This window comes from Larimichthys crocea, chromosome III, assembly GCF_000972845.2.
Source record: "Larimichthys crocea isolate SSNF chromosome III, L_crocea_2.0, whole genome shotgun sequence".
Taxonomy (NCBI): Eukaryota; Metazoa; Chordata; class Actinopteri; family Sciaenidae; genus Larimichthys; species Larimichthys crocea.
The window spans coordinates 32,738,277-32,757,567 of NC_040013.1; the positions used below are offsets into that span (position 1 = coordinate 32,738,277).

Sequence of the window (19,291 nt, forward strand, 5' to 3'; positions counted from 1 at the left end):
CAGCAGTAAAATGCAACAAACACAATAATGCAGCAGTAACAGCCATCCATTAAGTTGTACTACTTATCCTTATCAGGGTGGTGGGGGCTGAAGCCTATCTCAGCGGGCATTTAGCAAAAGGCATTACGTGTCTGTCATTGGAGTGTGGGAGGAAGCAGGAGAATCCATGCAGATGAAGAGAGAACAAACTCCACACAGAAATGCCCCAGTCAATGTTCAAACATCATATAAAAGAATGTGTAATGAGTACTTCTACTTTTGATACTTAGTAGTGGAGTATTTTCAGTGTGGTATTAGTACTTTTACTTAAATAAAAGATCACTGTCCATGTCCAACCTAATAATGAGCAAAAAAGAAGCACATGTGAGTCCTTTACAGGAATATAACAAAATAATAATAAAAAACGTACAGCGTGTATGATTTAGTGGCACCGAGCAGTCAAGTTGCAGATTGCAGCTATGGTAAATGAATACAATAATATGTTGGAAAAACTGCTGCAAATTAATATCAAAAGCAAAAGGGCATAATTTAGATCAGTGTCTGATTTGTCTGTTCTGGGCTACTGTAGAAAAATGGCAGTTCAACATGACGGACTCCGTGTAAGAGGACCCACTCTCACTGTAGATCAGGGGTACTCAAATACAAATCTTAAAGGGCCACAAAGATTTTTTTCAATGACTAAAAGGTCCATTTATTGAGGTCAGTCAGGCCACATGTGATATACTGTAATATTTTTGTTGTTTTATTCAAAACAACAAATATATGAACTTAAATAAAATATATTTGTGGAATCTGAAAAGGGTATTTGCTTAATTTTTGCTTTAATTTCCTCTTTTTATTTGTGTTCAAACATTGTGTCAGTCATGCATTCTCTTATTATTTCTGCATCTGAGAATGGCTTCTTGTGTTTACCCAAAACCCATGCCACTCAATCCAATCCAACTCTGTTGCTTTTTGTTGTTGTGTCATAGTTGTGACAAGAATCCTGCTTGCAGCTTGATTTGACGATTTCAGTGCGAGTTCATTTTTGTTGTTCTTACCCTTTAAATTATGAGGAAATGTCTCTTCAAAATTCCCATGCTTTGTCTCATAAGGCCGTTTCAAATTGGAAACCTTCATCACAGCTATAGTCTCATGGCATATTAAACACATGGGTTTTGTGCTGGTTGGAGGGAGGAATGAATGTGGTTTTGCAGATGCTCTGATGCTACTATTCTGTTTGTTATTGTTATGCAAAAGGTATGGTTGATATTGAATTTCGTTCTCTTCTTGATACACCATTTCCATTGCACTATGTTGATGTTAGTGTTTGGTATTGTATGTTGCTAAAGGAAGGGAGATGTTGTAGGGTGATGTTATGCAGCCAACAGCCCCCTCTGGGGGCATGTATGTATACATGTGTGCTACGAGTGACATGCCTCAGTTCTGTTATGTGCACAGCTGAGAGACACAGCCTGACTCTGCCTGTTATTTATGCATCTACACTTGCAACAGGAGAGCTAACTATTGAGTATAGTTGCTGTAGATATAAAAGGTTCATTTTGAGACAACGAAAACACAATGATTCTCATTTTCAGATGATTATACACTAATTTAAGCATACTTAGAAATACTGTATTCCATTCCCGCTAATAGATGCGAAGACAATGATGTGAAGAAGTCCATGTACTAACATTTTTGCCTTTTTTGAGCTCTATTATAGCTGAAGAGCGACAGGAAATGTGGGGAGATAGAGCTGGGGGACGACACACAAAAGGTCGGTTACATAGTTTTCAATAATAAAGGTTACATACATACATACATTTCATTGTCACATTATTATTTTTTAAATGTCAATCTAAGCCATTCAAGTGTGAACAAAACAAAACCAGTCCTTCCTTTCTTTCACATCTGAAGTCAGATAACACAGAATATATTTTATGGAATATGTTAAACTTGCATGAAGGTAATACAAATCTGAACCTCATGTTTTAAACATTTTAAACGTGACTTATTATGAGTATATCAAAGTATGTGAACATTTAAGTTTAGAAAGTATCACTCTTGCTCTTGTCTTTAACAAAATCATTCAGAAAGTACCGGTAATATTTTGAGTCACATCTACAGATAAATAACACCAGCAGTTATGTCCTTAGAGGTTCAAATGCTTCATTATATTAAGCAAGAAAAAAAAAGCCATACAGTATCTGACAATCCTAGCAGGCCATAAATAATAAAAAAAAATTAAGCAATCATTTGGACATCCCTGCTTTAAAAGACAGTTTTAATTATTCAAAACAGTTTCAGGTGTTCTATTGTGTGTCAAATTTCTGTGATAAGTCACTTTCTTTGCAACATTTCTTACACTATGGTCACTTTACATTACAATACTCTTTTTATATATCATGCCACTTTTATCCTCAGTACTTGTCTGTTTTGAAGGTTGATTGTTTTTTGTTTTTATTGTGTAGGTTATAGATATTTCTGTCTGTTTAATGTGTTTTTGTTTTTTTTTTACTTTTTTTTCTAATTCTGTAGTGTATGCTACACTTTCCTCTGCTGCTGTAACAAGCAAATCCCCCGTGGTGGGATGAATAAAGTATATCTAATCTAATGAAATTAAAAATTATATATAAATATAAATATATATCAACAGTCCTCCTTTATACCACTGAGTGTCGCGTGTGAATGACGTGAGGTCTGTCGCGCATTTATACATAGTCAGGCAACATGTCTGCGTCCATGCGCCTGCTGGTCCGGAGGGCGATCCGCCTTTCTGACACAAACATCCAGATCTCAGCTGCTGCTCGGGCTGCGGCTCGGGCTGCGGCTCGGTCGTCGTCCTGTCGGTGTTTCAGCGATGCAGCCGAAGACAGAAGTACACATTTTGGGTTTGAAACGGTGCCAGAGACCGAGAAGGCGAAGAGAGGTGAGCTGAGCACAGACCGCTGCTGTGAACGGAGTCATGTCACCAGACTTCATTCAGAGTATTGTGTTTTTAAAAGTCTGCTGCCTCTCAGGAGATAAACAAACCACAAGAGACTGACTATGAGGAGGTTTGGGGATCGTAAAAATGTGCTGCACACTTCGGCATACGAGTGAAGGTTTTAAATGTGAATTTAAGTAGCGATTAGTGGTGTTTTGTCTATTTTATGTATCTATTATGCGTATGTATGTATGTATGTATTGTATGTATGTAGTAGTATATGTGGTGTGTGTGTGTGTGTGTGTATGTGTGTTTGTGTATATGTGTGTGTTTGGATATGTGTGTGTGTGTGGTGTGTGTGTGTGTGTGTGTGTGTGTTTGTTAGTGTGTTTGTGTGTGTGGTGTTGTGTTTGTATATGTGTGTTTGTTTGTATATATGTGTGTGTGTGTGTGTTTGTATATAGTGTGTTTGTGTGTGTGTGTGTTTTTGTATATATGTGTGTGTGTGTGTGTGTGTTTTGTATATATATATATATATATATATACTATATATATCTATATATATATCTATGTATATGTATGTATGCGTGTGTGGACATATAGCAGACAGTAATTACAGATTTACATCATTTTGTTTTTATCGTAGGTAATCAGATAAATATATTTTTAATGAAGTCTGTAGGAATCAGAAAAAAAGATGTGTGTATTTGAGTATGCATGCCACATATTCTGTGTATTATCAGTCACAGTATTATTTTAAATATTTTTTTAACATTACCTTTTTACATTTTGTTATAGTCTTGAATGTGCACTATTCTGTCTATATATGTGTATAGAAAATGATTTAACCTTTATGATGACGTGCAAGTAAAGACCCCATCTCTATAAACCATCCACAAATTAAAATGTTATTTTGTTTGACCATCTAGATTACTTACTACTTAATACTTTTGTTTTAGACATCCCATTATAGATTACAACACATAGCATAAATATGAAGAGCATTAATCACAGTTTTTTTTTTAAATAGATGTGGGTATCGGAAGTACATGAGAGCCATGTTATTATTGACATCAACTTCACGTTTATTTAAAAGTAGCAGTTCAAGTGAACTAACATTTTCCCTGGACCAGAGTATAAAACTGACAAAATGTCACAGGACCAAGAGGACAGTATATACAGTATATTGGTACATTCAAACATGAGTATGCCTAAATTACCTCCATATAACTGAATAAAAACATAAAATACACAGTGAAGCAGATTTCCTTTTTTTTTTCTTTGCTCAGTGTATAAGGTGTTTGAGAATGTGGCACAGAGGTATGACATTATGAACGATGCCATGAGTCTGGGGATTCATCGAGTGTGGAAGGACATGCTGCTGCATGCCATGCACCCACAGCCTGGGGTGCGACTCCTGGATGTCGCAGGTGGAACAGGTAAAGCAGTTCATGTGTATACCTTAAGTGCAAACGTCAAGCTAAATTCCAAACTGGTGTCACAGTTTTCTTTTTTTTAATGGTGATCTTCGCCTACAGGTGACATTTCCTTCCGTTTTCTGGAGTACGTCCGTTCTCAGCAAGAGCGGCAGAAGCGGCGGGCTGCACGGTCCATGCAGACGCCGTCATGGCAGGACATTTCCAACAACTACTCCACAGAGGACGAAGACGGGCCCCTGGAATCCAGGGCTGTTGTCTGTGACATCAACAAAGAGATGCTGAAAGTGGGCAAGCAGAAAGCAGACAGCATGGGCATCAGCACCGGTACGTTTTTGACTGTAAAACTGCTTCAAGTGTCTCTGAGCAAAACGTCTGATCCCTGTGTCAAACCCCTTTTGTGAAAACTGACTAAAAAGTGCAAAATAATAATAATAAGAAAATGGTTTTGTACTCTTTAAAGCAAAGTATTATAAAAGTGTTGTTTTAGTATCAGTAATAAAACCTATCGGCATATCGACATTATGTTAAAAAGATAATTGTCATTGATCTGGAAAGGAGGATATAATGATGCAATCAGTTAGTCATAAAAATAAAGCTCTATGATTGTAAACATTAATAATAATACTGAGGCAGGCATCCATAAACTAGTGTGGGTTCATATTCATCAGTCAGTACTTGCATAACAGATTGCTGCAGATGTTAAGAAGTTGAAACTTGTATCACCTTGTATCATCCTAGCTATCAGGTTACTCTATATTCCATGTAGGTACTTCTATTAAATAAATCTGATCAACTTCAGAGAATTTTATGCATTAATATAAATGAAATTTGTGCATACATTCAGATCCAAACATTCAAGTGACTCTACTGACAGCACAGAGACTGGAATTGCAGATACAGATTTTTCTTTATTATTTGATTTATTTAAGTGTGTGACATGTGCATGACATAATAACTGTAGCTTGATTATGATACAGAATTGGAGTTACAGCTACAAGCACCTCAGAACTGTGATCACTTGTATTCTGAGCAGAACGCAAAGCTGGAATGAAGATACCAGTGGACAGTTTTTGACCCCGAGCATCTGTCTGTGTTGATGTGAATCAGGTCTGTCGTGGGTGGTGGGGGATGCAGAGGAGCTGCCCTTTGATGATGACCAGTTTGATATTTATACCATCGCCTTTGGCATTCGAAATGTCACCCATATAGATCAGGTAACTGACCCAAACATTGCTACAGATGTTCCCATAAAGACTGTTGGTTCTACAGCTCTGCACTTATAAACTCAGCCTGTTAGTTAACTGAATTAACACTTTTTATAGATGCCAGTACTGTTAACGATTTGACTGTTTGATGAAATATGTTTGTCAGAACAATATGCAAAGAAAGAAATTTGCAATAACTCTAATAATTCTCATACAATATGTTAATTCACATGCTTCAAATCCTTTTTAAAACGCCCTCATTGAAGGTTGGATTTTGATAAATTTGAATTTATTTTGTGTTGTTTGACTAATCAGCACAAACTTTACTATATTTTTCTTTCCAGGCATTGCAGGAGGCTCTGCGGGTTCTGAAGCCTGGTGGCAGGTTCATGTGCTTAGAGTTCAGCAAAGTGACAAATCCTGTGTTGGCAAGGTGAGAAGGAGTGTTAACTCGTAGCGGATGACTTGGTGTGAATATGAATCAGTTTTCTTCATCTCAGAAGGTCTCTGTAGACATATGACTGCCATCACAAATCCAACAACACATTGTAGGAGCTGCAGCTTGTTTTTGCTCCTGGACATTTTTGTGCACCCAAAGGACAAGTTGTGCAAAGTGTTAACCAAGCTGTTGTAGAAGCAGTGATTTTCTAACTTTGTTAGATGTGGGTCAGGTTTTTACTTTTCATGTTTTACAGTGTGGCCCTACTGAGACTCTAACTGACTGTTTTTTTATATCCTTCCATAATCTGCACATTTGAGAAACTAAACACTTTTTTTGCTTTTGTGTTTGGACAATCACTGCCCTCTTCTGGTTTTATACCTCAAAGCAGTTCAGCAGTCTGTTAAATGTGACCTGTCTGCATAGTCCTATAGAGCCTGAATGACCAACCTTGTGCCATAGAGGGCCAGTTCTCATGGAAGATTTCATTCTTACCAAAGATACCACCCTGTGATTAGCACTTGTGGAGTGGAGAATTAATTTGTGGTACAAACCTATTGAAGTAAAAACCTGCTAACTAAACAAATCTTTCTTTTGTAACATAAAAGATGTTGGGAAAATTAGGGATTGGCAGCAGCTTCCAGCTTTGAGAAAGCAGCTTTTGGCACTGGTAACTTGTATCCTGTTTATTTTTTCAGGCTTTATGATGCATACAGTTTCCAGATGATACCAGTTTTAGGAGAGGTTATTGCTGGAGACTGGAAATCATATCAGTATTTGGTAGAAAGCATCCGCAAGTTTCCGGACCAGGTGAGAACAATTATTTTTGGTGTACCTGTTTCTATCATTGCTACTCTCACCCCAAGTTAGAGCGATTTTTAAAGTATCTTCTATACCCCTTTTGATTGTACAAACCTTATACAATTTTCCTTCATGTCATTGTAGTTTGATGATACTTGTTTTATTTTTAGTTTTCATTTGTTGATTGAGTTTGTTTTTTTTTTTTACTGGAAATTTTAAGAACTAACTAGAAAATTTCTAAAGAAATTCTGAGTGTGCCTGACTCTGGCCCCGTCACCCCCATACATTATTACTGACACTGCTCAGTAAATTCAGTATTAATACAACAAGCGTCTTTTTTTTCCTTCCTTCCTTCCTTCCTTCCTTCCTTCCTTCCTTCCTTCCTTTCGTCGTTTTTTTCCCTTCCTTCCTTCCTTACTTCCTTACTTACTTCCTTCCTTCCATCGTTTTTTTCTTCCTTCCTTCCTTCCTTCCTTCCTTTCGTCGTTTTTTTCCCTTCCTTCCTTCCTTACTTCCTTACTTACTTCCTTCCTTCCATCGTTTTTTCTTCCTTCCTTCCGTCGCTTTTTTTCCTTCCCTCCTTCCTTCCTTCCTTTGTTCCTTCCTTCCGTTGTTTTTTTCCTTCCTTCCGTCGTTTTTTTCCTTCGTTCCTTCCTTCTGTCGTTTTTTTCCTTCCTTCCGTCGTTTCCTTCCTTCCTTCCGTCGCTTTTTTCCTTCCTTCCTTTCTTCCTTCCTTCTTTTTTTCCTTCGTTCCTTCCTTCCTTCCTTCTGTCGTCATTTCCTTCCTTCCTTCCTTCCGTAATTTTTTTCCTTCCTTCCTTCCTTCCGTCGTTTTTTCCCTTCCTTCCTTCCTTCCGTCGTTTTTTTCCTTCCTTCCTTCCTTTTGCCGTTTTTTTTTCTCTACATTCAGTTCAATAAGGCATTTCAATAAAATGACAAAAAAAAGGATGTCACCTTCCATTTTGGTTAAAGCAGGCATTTATTGAAGTCTCATTGATCCACAAATACCTGACAAGCTGAAGAATCAAAGTCTGTTAAATATCTGTTGAAGTGAGTGAGATGACAAAATTTCCTACGTTTCTAGCTATAAATGATTTCCATAGCTTGACATTTGCGGCCACAATCGCAGTTTACAAATTTATTTTTAGATGAATTTTCCTCTCCCTCTCCACTCTAGCGATGACATCACTTACTCTAGCTCTCGAAAATTCTCGCAATACACACCCATTAATTTTTTTGCCATGGTTTTTGGCGATTTCTGGCAAAACCGTTTGCAGAAACTCTTTGAAAAGTCATAGCACACCGATCCCAGCCGAGCCGCACGTTTTGATACCTGTTTTGTGTGTGTGTGCGACAAAAACTCTGGGATGAGAAGCAAGCCAAAAAAAACTCTCCAGAGTCTGGAGATTTTTATTCATGATAGTTGTGATGTGTAATTAATCAGTTTTGCTGAACAGCATGAAGTAATTGTTTTAGCACTACTTTTCCACTGTATATTCCTAAACTTAGATTTCTTCGAGCTCATTAGATTTTCATTGATTTGAATTATTTAATAATAAACACTAACTGGCGTACTGTCACTTTTTGGATTTGAAGTTTTCTTTGCTCTTTTTCTCCTGCAGGAAGAGTTTACAGGAATGATTGAAGATGCTGGTTTCTACTGTGTGCAGTACCGAAACCTCACTGGCGGAGTTGTCGCTCTTCACTCTGGTTTCAAGCTGTGAAATGCACTTCTAACACCTTGTATAGAAAAAAAGAGACTGGCTGTGTTTCAGACATTTCTGCATGTACGGAGCTCTTATTTTAGAGCTCTCTGCAGATGTCACAGTGTTCAGAGGATATATTTATTGACTTCTTTTTCCTGTTAATTATACCAATATTAGTGTGAAGAATGCCACACTAAAAATCTAAATGTCACTATCTGTGGTATCAGTCTGACAACAACTAGTGAAAACAGTCTGTTTGGAATATTTTTGTAGCACCTGCATTTTGACAATGAAATAATAAAACTTGTATAGGCTCATATGTCATTGGATTATTCACAAACTATTGCTACAATACAATCACTACAATAAGTAAACAAGTAAATGTTGAATGCAAATGATGAAAAGGAGGACACCACACCATGAGTTACTTGAATAAAACTGTATATTTTACAGATCTTTGTACACTTTAATTACAAAACTGTATGGTACTAAAGTTTTAAAATCAGTTTTTTGGTCAGAGAAGATTTAATCGTCTTGTGTGCAATTACCATGTATATACAAAGTCTCATGTTAGTGATTTCTCAAAATAAAAAGCAACCAAATAACTCAAACGTTCATACACTCTGAACATAAGACATGGCTTAAAGATAAATATATTAGTAAATAAATATTCAGAGAACATATTTCCATTTATGAAATGTGTTTGCTATACAGGTACAGAAATATACACAGATTGATTTCTAGCCTTTTTTTAAACATTTGTAATGGTAATGACAGAAAATAATTATATTCTTAGAAAATTAAAAAATATTAATTTTGTACACATTTTAATCTTCTTAAGTGCTAGAAACAATAACAACACAATTAAATAGTGACTCAAGTACCCCAAAATGTTATATTTGCAGTAGGTACATATCTCTATGCAAAAGGCAAGATTAGATTCTCACTTGATTACAGCACTGGGTTAACTTATAAATAGGGTTATTTCAGAAAGTTTTCCTCTGTGTAGAGAATGTGTATATTTCATAGAAACAGTATAAAAACAGTCTGCAGGACAAACAGAAAGGCATGAATGACAAGCATTGATATCGCGAGTATGTTTTATGCATGGCACGATATGATTCAAACGGATACACTGTGGTATGTATAACTGCATCGTTAAAAAAAAAAAAAAGTCACAGTACAATAAGGAACCCTTATGAAATATGAGTCTTTTCCAGCTACTTTCCTTTGGCCTTTTGATACACGCTAGAACCTTTTTATAGATATTTATTAGAGCATGCCCCATTGAGGAAATTGGGTAAGTGACAGCAAAAATACACTTTTAAGGGCTTCCAAACAAGAGAGTGCTACACTGTACTTCTGAAGAAATCTACTGACCCCAAAACACTGTCGCAATAGTCTGGAGCTCGACTATAAGCGGCGCAGTGTCTTCAGATATTGCTACAAATAGCTTACCAGCATAAGGCTTTCATGTTGCCCGGGCACATCTCATACAGGTAGGCCACTACTGGACAGAAATGCAATGCATATAACAAATTCTGTATTAAATTGAATAGAGACCAGTGTCAGCCTTGCATTCACATTTCTATGCATTTTTCTGTAATATATAGCTTCTTCTCCTTAGAGAAATATGTGGGTCACAGACACCTAAAAAAAAAATAGACCCATTTCCCTGCTCTTGAAAAAAAAGTTAAAGAAAACAAACAAAACAAAAAACAATCATGTCTTTCTGTTTTGGTATAGCTATGTCCGTACAACCTATTTGAGTTGGTGGTTGAAGCTTTATAGGCAGTCAGTGTTCATGTGCGCACATATACTGTACATGTAGATACAGATGTTTGTGAATTAAATGTACTTTTTTTTTGTAGAGAAAAATCTCAGATTCTTAGATGTTACACAAGAGTCTAGATATCTTGGCTCTAGACAAAATCTGAAAAACATCAAAACAAGAAATTGGCCCGGATTACTAACCCTTGATGGCAGCAGACAGTCTGCAAATAGATGCCAATACCAACCTACTTCTAGTTTCAGTTAACAACCTCCATCCACATTTGTAGTATCACTTTGTCTCAGTGCTGAGACATTTGTGGCCACAGGAATGAACTTAATACACTGTATATCTAGAGATGACAGGCCATTTCAGTAGAAATCCACACAATCTAGGATGATAACATTCAGCGCTCAGAAAGCAAGGTTAGAACAAGGCAGCTGAGGGTTTCAATGATTGACTGACTGATACGGTACCAAATACATACTTTTGACAAAGTCCCTTCTCTCTGGGCTCAAGTTCATAAACACAGACCTCCCTCATTTGTTGAAGTACTGCTTCCAAATGCAGTGGGGCTTGCAGAAAGCTGAGGGTGGAACAAAGCCCTGGTCTCCTCCTCCTGAGGGTACGATTGACCTCTAAACTGTCCTGTGGTGAAATACCCCTCCCTGGGCTCATGTCGCTCCCCTGTCCTCACCTCTGCTTCCACTGTGACACTAATAGGCAATAAACTGCTCTGGGTCTCTGTCCCTGTGCCCAATTCACAATCCGTGTCCTCAGGAATTATGGGTATTCTCTGGTTAAGTTCGCAGCAGCCCTGTCCAGAGCAGGCCTCTGAGTCTGCATGTGCATACTGCACATTAACAGCATAGTCCTCGGTGTAACGCCCTGCTGTGGCCCTGTGGACCTTCATCTCTTTGTAGAAGCAGCAAGGCAGCCCTTCGTAGCTCACCTGCTCTGAGGAAGGGCACATGTGCTCAGAAGCAAAGTAGTTCTTGGAGGTTGGGCTCTGAAAGTCCACCCCCCTGTGAAAGCGTCCTGTGGCCAGAGGCCCTGCTTGGTCCGAGTCTTGCCCTTTGCACTCCACAGTGGGAGGAAGCACCTCAAAGCAGCAGCTACAGGCTGCAGCCCCAAGCTCCCCTGACTCCTCCTGTGCCCCTTTTCCCCTGTCTGCTCCAGTAGCCTCTGGAGCCCCGGCTGAGGTAGTGCTAGTGTTGCTGTTCTCCCTGGGTTCCAGTGATGAGCGACTGCTGTAGTTGGGCTCCAAACTGCAGTTGGAGAGGTGGTCCCCCGAGTTATATCCTGAAGCTCCAGGGGGGAGCTGGAGGCAGTCATGTCCCGAGGGAGCAGGGGATGATGAGTCTTCGGCAGGAACTGTGGTGCAAGCTGCAGTCCCCGCTTCCCCTATGGAGCCCCTACATGGACTCCTACTCCGGTAGACATAAGGATCGTAGTCACTGCTCAGCGAGCTGCGGAAGGTGGAGCAGCTACCATACACCCCCTGGTTGCTGACCTCAGTACAGTCCAACATGGAGTCACTAGAGGAACAGTGACACTGTCCTGAGCTACTGCTGCTGCTGTCACTACCAGGGCAGTCAGCAAGGTAACCACTGCACACTGAACGGTGCCCGTGGTAACAGCTCAGACCAGAAGCACTGCCGGTATCACCTATCCTTGAAGAAGAGGCAGGTGCCATGTGTACCACTGTGGGGTATAACAGCCCCTGCTGAAAGGCCCTGCTGTGGTGGCCCTTGTGGGCCCCTCCTCCTCCACCAAGCTGCCCTGCCATAGCAGGCCCTTGGCCACCCTCAGGCTGTTGAGGAAAAGTCAACCCCTGAAAATAGTAGTGCTGGTACATAGTCTCGTACTGCGAGAAGCAGGTTGCTCGGGAAAAATTGCGACCATGGAACTTGGGTCGTTTAAAAGCAGCATGATGCGGCTGTGCTGGGTAGGTGGGGGGTCCGCGGTGTTCTAATCCGCAGTGGTGGGGGTTGAGTGAGTGGTCCAGATGGAGGGTGGGATGATAGCTCCGGAGAAAGGCGGACGTTGATTGGGGTGGGTACAGGCCTTGAGGATCTGGGTGCTGGTCCACAGTGAGCATGGTGATGGGGTTGCCGTGTGGGTCCATGCTGGTTCTCGTTGGGTAGGCTGTCACCTGGCCAGCCCGGTGCACCCTGCCAGGATAATGGACTGGCAGCACCACCCGCTGACGGCCATGGACTGGGTTACCGGGATCCAGGCATGCTGGTCCTGGGTTTCCCTTCTTTTGCTCTGTGAAAAGAAATCAGGCACATTAATGAGTGCATCTTTTATAACCTTGTTTCAAGTGTTCTGTTGCTGAAAAGGGTGTTTTATCTAAACATCAAAGCAAAATAAAGGTTATGCACCAACTCACCGATGATGTTGTGTCTACAGTGGGGACAGGTGTGATGCTGGAGCAGCCAGGGGTCGACACATTTCTTATGAAATCTGTGAGCACAGGGGATAACCCGCAGCTCCTATAGAAGAAAAACAAACAAACATTTAATTGTCAGGTTGTCAAACAGTACAGTAAAGACAGATTTAGATGCACATTGATACATTTTTTTTTTTTTTAGATATTAGACTGAACTACACAGAACATTTAAATGTCAAAAGTATTTCCAATGAATAAAAACAAAACATCCAACACCCAAACAAGTAGGGCAAGCTAAGGCTTTGAGAATTTTTCTTAATTAAATTAATGGCAGCAGTCCAGCATACACAAACTGAGGTCGACTGAAATGTCCAACTGAACTGTTGCTATTAATTTATTTCAAGAGAGATGCTGGAAAAAAAAAAAAACCTGTGCTAACCTTAATTATTTGTGAATTTTAAGGATCTTTAATCCTGTCTGGTAGCACCTTAATTGACTTATTTATATGTTTATTGCTTTTTTATGAAAGTAGAGTCCATTCATTTCTCCAAACACCAAATACAGTATACTAAACCTAGAGTATTTTTGTGAAACAATTCAGTTATTTTTCAGGGCTTGCACCAGCAATTCAGTACTCCTGTAGTCGAATTACGGACGTGGCTGTACGTCAGACAGGTAAATTAGTGGAATGAGTCGACTTAAATAGAGTTGTTTTACAAGTTACAGAGTTCCCACTTAAATTATATATATGACAAACTGCAACAGGGTTTCATTTCTCAGGGTGAATAAATGTGTGTTTGAGAGCATCTGAACGTCCATAGGGTGGCAGCAAAGTTATACAGAGCTGTCACTTGTGGGGAGTGTGCTTGTGAGTCTAGTCATGTTTTTAACACTGAGGAACCAACTTTACATCATGTCACAAACTCAACTCTTGAGTAGACACCATACTACAGTACATATACAACTTATGCTCAATGTCATCACTTTCTGAAGGAAAACAAACAAGGCTTACACTTGAGGATTGATATGAAAAGAATGCAATGCTTTGTATTCAGATGGAGAACAGGCATGAAAAAATTCCAAGTCACAAAAGCAGAAGCACTATGAATATGAATTATAATATTATTTTCCAGTAAGAGCTCTTTCACTGCCAAAAATACTTTACTCTATGGCCTAATGTGACTCATCTTTGGGCTCTTTTCCACCCAAGCTTTTGTTGCTTGGTTCACTGCTCAAAAACTGCTTTGATGCCATTCAGCCTTTTATATCGCCACTTCCTCTGTGCAATACTGGCGCCATGCTTTGTTGTGTTTTCTTCTCCTGCTTAACGAAGAGACACATAACCACAAAAAACACACACACGCATACACCAGCTATGTCCCCTTGGGCGCTGCGGTTTGTCCCTCCAGCGTCCGAGGATGAGCAATGTTGTTACAGTAAACCCTTAAAGTCCAAGATTAGGATACATATTTTGACAATGACTCCTTTAAGGATTAAAGAAGGCCACACTGGGAAAACAGGAAGCATAATCACAAGCCAATGCACTCTGGGTACTGTTATCTCTCCAGGTGCTCTGAAAGACTGAACTTAACATCTAAAAGGCGCCGGAAAGAACGTCACTGAAGATCGCAGGACTGCGGTCCCCGAGCACATCAGGGGAACTTCCATTCTATTGTCCGCTTAACTGCATTATGTTTCATGTCTACAGAATATGTAATGAAAAGAAAACAAGCTCAGTGGGTAGATGACCACACTAACACTGCCAGAGTTAAGAGGTTTGGCTCCCACATGGTCCACTTTCGCACACATGGTAGCATAACTAAGGCGCTTTGGATAAAAAGCCTTCAGCAACAGCAGATGATGAATGTTAGTCTTCGTCTATGCTTTGTAACGTGTGGACTGACTTAAAGGTTGATTCAAAATAAGTATACATAAATTTGAATATTAAAACTGCAAATGTGTTAGAGCTGGTTTACCAACCCATAGAGTACAGCAAAGTTTATGGCAATTGTCACAATTGTTGTTTGGGAGGTTCCACATCTAAACTGTATGACTCAATCAATAAACCAAAGCAGATGTCAAAAAGAAAGTCAAAAATTCAAATCAAAGGTTATTTCCTCACCTCCCCATCAATGTACTTCTCCAGACAGATGGCGCAATCAGAGGTGGAGCTGCTGCTCAGTGAATCAGAGGCTCCACAGCTGCTCTCGCGTTGGCCTTTTCCTTTGGCCTTGAACTTTCTTGTCTCCATCTTTTCCAAGGCTTGGGAGGCCATTCTGTTCATGGAGCTCTGTGGTGGGGAGGAAGATGGGACAGGGTCAGAAGGAATATCTGCATATTTGATGAGACACATTTAATTCTAACTCAGAGAGCCAAGAAAAAGACCTTAAAGTGACACAACTGTCAAAAGATTTAAAGAAGTCAGTGATTTTTCAGCAAACATCCCATTAAATGTCAGTGTTGGCAAGGCTTTACTTTTAAACTGTGTTCTTCTTTGCTGATGTTAATCTGAGTGGGTTCATGATTTGAGACTTTCCCCTCCTTGACACAGTACATCATTTTGCAATGTCTGTCTGATGCATTAGCTACTCTCTCTGGCTCCGACCCTCTGGTCTCTTTATCTTTAATTTGCTTCGTGTCGCCTTAAAAATGTTGCTTATTAAAAAATGGTGACGGATAGATTGACACATACAGAACTCAAATTAAACTTAATGAGTCACATGTGTAGCAGACCTTGTGAATTATAGCCTGAACTGCTTAGTGCATCACTCGTGCACAAAGTTATTTATGCTCAGGCTTAACTAAACTAGGGTCTCTGGATGGTGTTTCTTCCTTTATGTTGCCTCACAACTAGATAATTGTAGACTTTTTAAGGATATGTGGACATCCTGGTCAGCAAGAGAGCAATGAATTCTGGCATGAAAGTCATTTTCATCATAGGGTTTACAAACATGAAACATGAGGACTTTGTAATTAACTGTAGCCTTGTAAGGGCAAACCCTTCACTACACCCAAAAGCATTCTCAAAGTTTTTCTACTATTTATAGTTAAATTGGCAAGAAAATGTTAACACTGTATGAACAAGATTTTCTTCACAAGAAGCTCATTAATTTTTCACAAATCAGGAAGGAAAGGTTGTTACGTGTGACAAAATTACCCCTGGTGTGAGCTGTTAATTAACCACTAAACAAAGTCACAACTAAGTCATCTGCTGCTGTCACACCCGCACATACACACCCATTACACACCTACGTAGACATGCACATGCACACACGTGGGCTGGCAGGATTACACCTGTCTTTATGGATGCTGCTCCTAGTTTTCTGCTTTGTTATGACATTAGTGTGCTTTTGGCTCCAGCAGCAACTCTCTTATCAGTGTTAATTAAATGCTTATGCTTCATGTGCCCAACGTAACATTCCATTGGGAGCTTTTTTTTGTTTTGTCAAGAGGAATCAATCAACAGCAGTGCTACTGTAACACGACTAATCACCTACAACTTCCTTTGAAGTTGTGCCGACTGGAAAAACAAGGCATGGCATTGTGTACTTGGGTGTGTTTTTATGTAAGAGATCTACGTGACTCAAACTGGGACAGTAAATACATTCCTAAAGGTTAAAGTAACTGTTAATGTGCATCAACACTAACCTGGCTTCTCCTTTGCTTGAGTTTGATCTTGATGAGCAGAATGAGGCAAACCAGCGACACGACCACGAAGAAGGCCAAGAAGATACCCATGTCGAAATATTCAGTGGGCTGCTGTGGAAAAGGACGGCAACATTGTCAAATAATCTTCACATGGATCTCGTTAAAGGGTCATCTGCTCTGAAAACATTTGCATTTTTCATTTCAATTAATTGACAATTGAGGATATTTCAATATGGCATTGTTAGTTGCTCAGCAAACCAGAACACACAATAATATGAGTGTTCATTTGACTCTTTGTTGTGCAAATACATTTTCTTCTTTGTCAGTAATTTACTCAGGTAAGTGCTACACATTTTACACAAATTAGATTCTGAAAAGATTACTTCATTAACAGATTAGATGGTCGACAGAATATTAATCAGCAACTATTTTGTTAACAGTTTGAGTCACATGCCAAACATGGTTCAAGTTTCTCAAGTGTGAAAATTTGCAGTTTTCTTCAAAGAAGAAAGAAAGAAGATAAGGTTTTTTTTTTTCAGTACTTTTTGATTTCTCAGACTAATCAAGAAAAAAATGTGATGAAAGTAATCTTAAACTGCAGCTTCGAAGGCGGTGATAATTTACAATAAATTCCATCCACAAACAGCTGCTCAAAACTCGCCGAGAGTGAACAGATTGTTTTATTCTTCATCAGAAAAATGTCTCTTATCTGACAGTCCTTTCTCTCGGGCTTTCATTATGTCAAGTCATTTGACCTCAAAGTGTGCTGGTCTCTTATCAAATATTCCAAGCAAACAAACAGCTCTTTGAATGGCTGATATTAATCTCCCACAATGCTGCGAAAAAGTCCTCAGCCTCTGGGCAGCGGAGAGCAGAGAAGAAAGGGGAAGGGTCAAATTTCACAGCTGGAATTTTCGTTTGTCTTCCCATCTAAAAAAAAACTTCTAAGTGGCATTTTGTGTGTGGGCCTCACTAACATGTTCACCTCTTCCTCATGTTCTTCACATGTGCCTTAGATTAGTCTCACACACATGCACGTCATCGACACTGAGTGGTTTGGGGTTTTGGCATTAGCTCTTACCCTCGGTGGTCTGTGTTGTATCCGAGCACGAGCCACTTTCTGCTTGTTGACGATGTTCATCAACTTAACAGCGTCATTACCCTTTACGTAAACCACCGGCCGCTTCAGAGGATCCTCGGCAACCTGGTTGAGCTGTAGAAACGAGAGAGAAAAATACATCAAATACAGATTAACAAAACAATTGTTAAAGCCTCTCTACACTGATTTTACAGTTCAGTTAAAGTTCATATTACCCATTATAAAGAGTAAATTGTTGTGTGATGTTTCTGTGGCATTATGGAAAATGTGTTGTTCAAGCTTGACCCATACTAGAGACTAAAAGTTAAGATATTTTGACCTCTGCTGCATACGTTTTTACATGTTAACAGGAGTAAGTGTTGTTCTAACCTCTGTATTGTTCCATGAGTGTCTTGTCATATTTAAACATTTTCAATGTCAATAGCCAGTGGCAAGTTAAATATTCATGAAATTCAATAAAATGAATCACGATACGTTAAAGGACAAAACCACACCCTAATGCAGCTGTACGCAACCTCGCAACATAAACATGAGCATTTGTGAGATGACTGAAAGGATAAGAAACAAGAAAAAAAACAAATAACATGTAAATATTGGATCATTTGCATCCCTTCAGTATTCAAATGTAATACAAAAAAAAGGAAAACGCGGATTGTCTTTGCTTTACAAACAAAAAAAGTACAAAAAAAAAAAGTGTTTGTTTTTTTAAAAGTCACACTCAGTTAATAAAGTTGGAGTCAAGGGCCACAACAAATGCAAACAAGAAAACAATAACCAAATACACTCAGAGCTCTGCGTATCATCAACATTTTTATTACTGCATGTTGACATGAACACGTTGCGGCTAAAAGCCTTTATCAGTGTATTGCAGGCTGACCAATCAGAAATATGTCCATGTCAACAATTTAATTGTACACAGGACTGAGAGTGCAAGTTGTTGTTGTAATGTAACAATCCAACGATAGCTTCATTCTTGAGGAACATTAAGCATGAACGTTTAGGAACTTTGCTCTAATGTGTGGACTGTGACTGCAAAAAGGCTTGAATGAACCTCTTCTCCCAAACAGGGAAAATGACCTGTAGGCTCAAGACATGGAAACTGTGGTCGCGGGGGAAATAGTCAATGAATAGTATGTTCTGGCTTTCGAGTCAGTTGACATACTCCTTTACTCCTCCTCTCCCTCTTCAGTCTCTCCTCTCGTCTGCTGGTTGGAATCTGTAATTTGAAAAGCCCAGGGGAAATACCAAGGATATTCGCATTTCTATTTCTTCTGCTGTCGTCATGTTCCCCAGTGAAATACTGTACATTCTGGTTTAAAAGTATAGACTTTGAGACTTTTGATCTCTTGCTGCTCCTGCTTTGAGAAATTACTCCTCCTAGACTCTCGCTTGGAGTTTGAACAATACACAATTAAAAAGTACACCTATAAGTCCTATAATAAACTTAAGTGGATTACTGTTTAAAGAAAGTTAATCACAAACTTAGTGTTTTGGCCACATGCAGCACTTGGCCTCACATACAGTATTAATTGAGATAAAAAGGAGGTCAAGTACATTAACTTCATAAAGCTTTTCTCCTAATTTCAGCCCCGGGACCTTAATTCTCCCCAAGCTCCACCTCCCTGCCCCTTAGCCTTGTGGGTCCTGTCTCTGCTGATCGGGCCGCTCTGACTGGAAAAGCCTCTCGGGGGAATTTAACACAGCCGCCCAGCGATGCCTTTCATGTGGTCTCTGCGCAATCCCTTTTATCTCTCAGCTACGCGCTTTACGACCCAGCGGCAGAGAAGAGGAGGCGAGGAGGGAGGAAAAAAAAAAAGAAAAACCTGCAAGTCCAGGCCTGGCGTGGCGAGGATGAATACCACAGGAGAATTCTTTCGACAAAG

General features: G+C 39.5%; 2 protein-coding genes across 4 annotated transcripts in view; one reads left to right on the top strand and one right to left on the bottom strand.

Annotated features, from left to right (window-relative positions):
- The first annotated feature begins 2,667 nt into the window (after positions 1 to 2,667).
- coq5 (coenzyme Q5, methyltransferase) lies at positions 2,668 to 8,812 on the top strand. The gene is made up of 7 exons (XM_019264499.2): positions 2,668 to 2,908; positions 4,195 to 4,344; positions 4,444 to 4,668; positions 5,452 to 5,558; positions 5,894 to 5,982; positions 6,687 to 6,798; positions 8,412 to 8,812. The coding sequence occupies exons 1-7, from the start codon at positions 2,710 to 2,712 to the stop codon at positions 8,511 to 8,513; spliced, it is 984 nt and encodes a 327-aa protein (XP_019120044.2). The 5' UTR covers positions 2,668 to 2,709; the 3' UTR covers positions 8,514 to 8,812.
- A 285-nt stretch (positions 8,813 to 9,097) lies between these two features.
- znrf3 (zinc and ring finger 3) overlaps positions 9,098 to 19,291 on the bottom strand; it is a 62,416-nt gene continuing 52,222 nt past the window's right edge. For 2 of the 3 annotated variants that reach the window (XM_027277837.1, XM_019264484.2), the window contains 5 exons: positions 17,391 to 17,522; positions 16,310 to 16,420; positions 14,784 to 14,951; positions 12,662 to 12,764; positions 9,098 to 12,537 (listed from right to left, as the gene is read on the bottom strand). In XM_027277837.1, the coding sequence (XP_027133638.1) occupies positions 10,787 to 12,537; positions 12,662 to 12,764; positions 14,784 to 14,951; positions 16,310 to 16,420; positions 17,391 to 17,522 (2,265 nt within the window). In that variant the 3' untranslated portion in view covers positions 9,098 to 10,786. The remainder of the gene's footprint in view (positions 12,538 to 12,661; positions 12,765 to 14,783; positions 14,952 to 16,309; positions 16,421 to 17,390; positions 17,523 to 19,291) is intronic. The other variant, XM_010732970.3, reaches the window with a different exon arrangement.

Bases quoted from the DNA above. Each gene is read 5' to 3' on its own strand.
- coq5 (XM_019264499.2), top strand. From the start codon at position 2,710: ATGTCTGCGTCCATGCGCCTGCTGGTCCGGAGGGCGATCCGCCTTTCT. The intron at 5,983-6,686 runs GTGAGAAGGAGT...TTATTTTTTCAG, and splicing joins ACAAATCCTGTGTTGGCAAG to GCTTTATGATGCATACAGTT. The intron at 6,799-8,411 runs GTGAGAACAATT...TTTCTCCTGCAG, and splicing joins TCCGCAAGTTTCCGGACCAG to GAAGAGTTTACAGGAATGAT.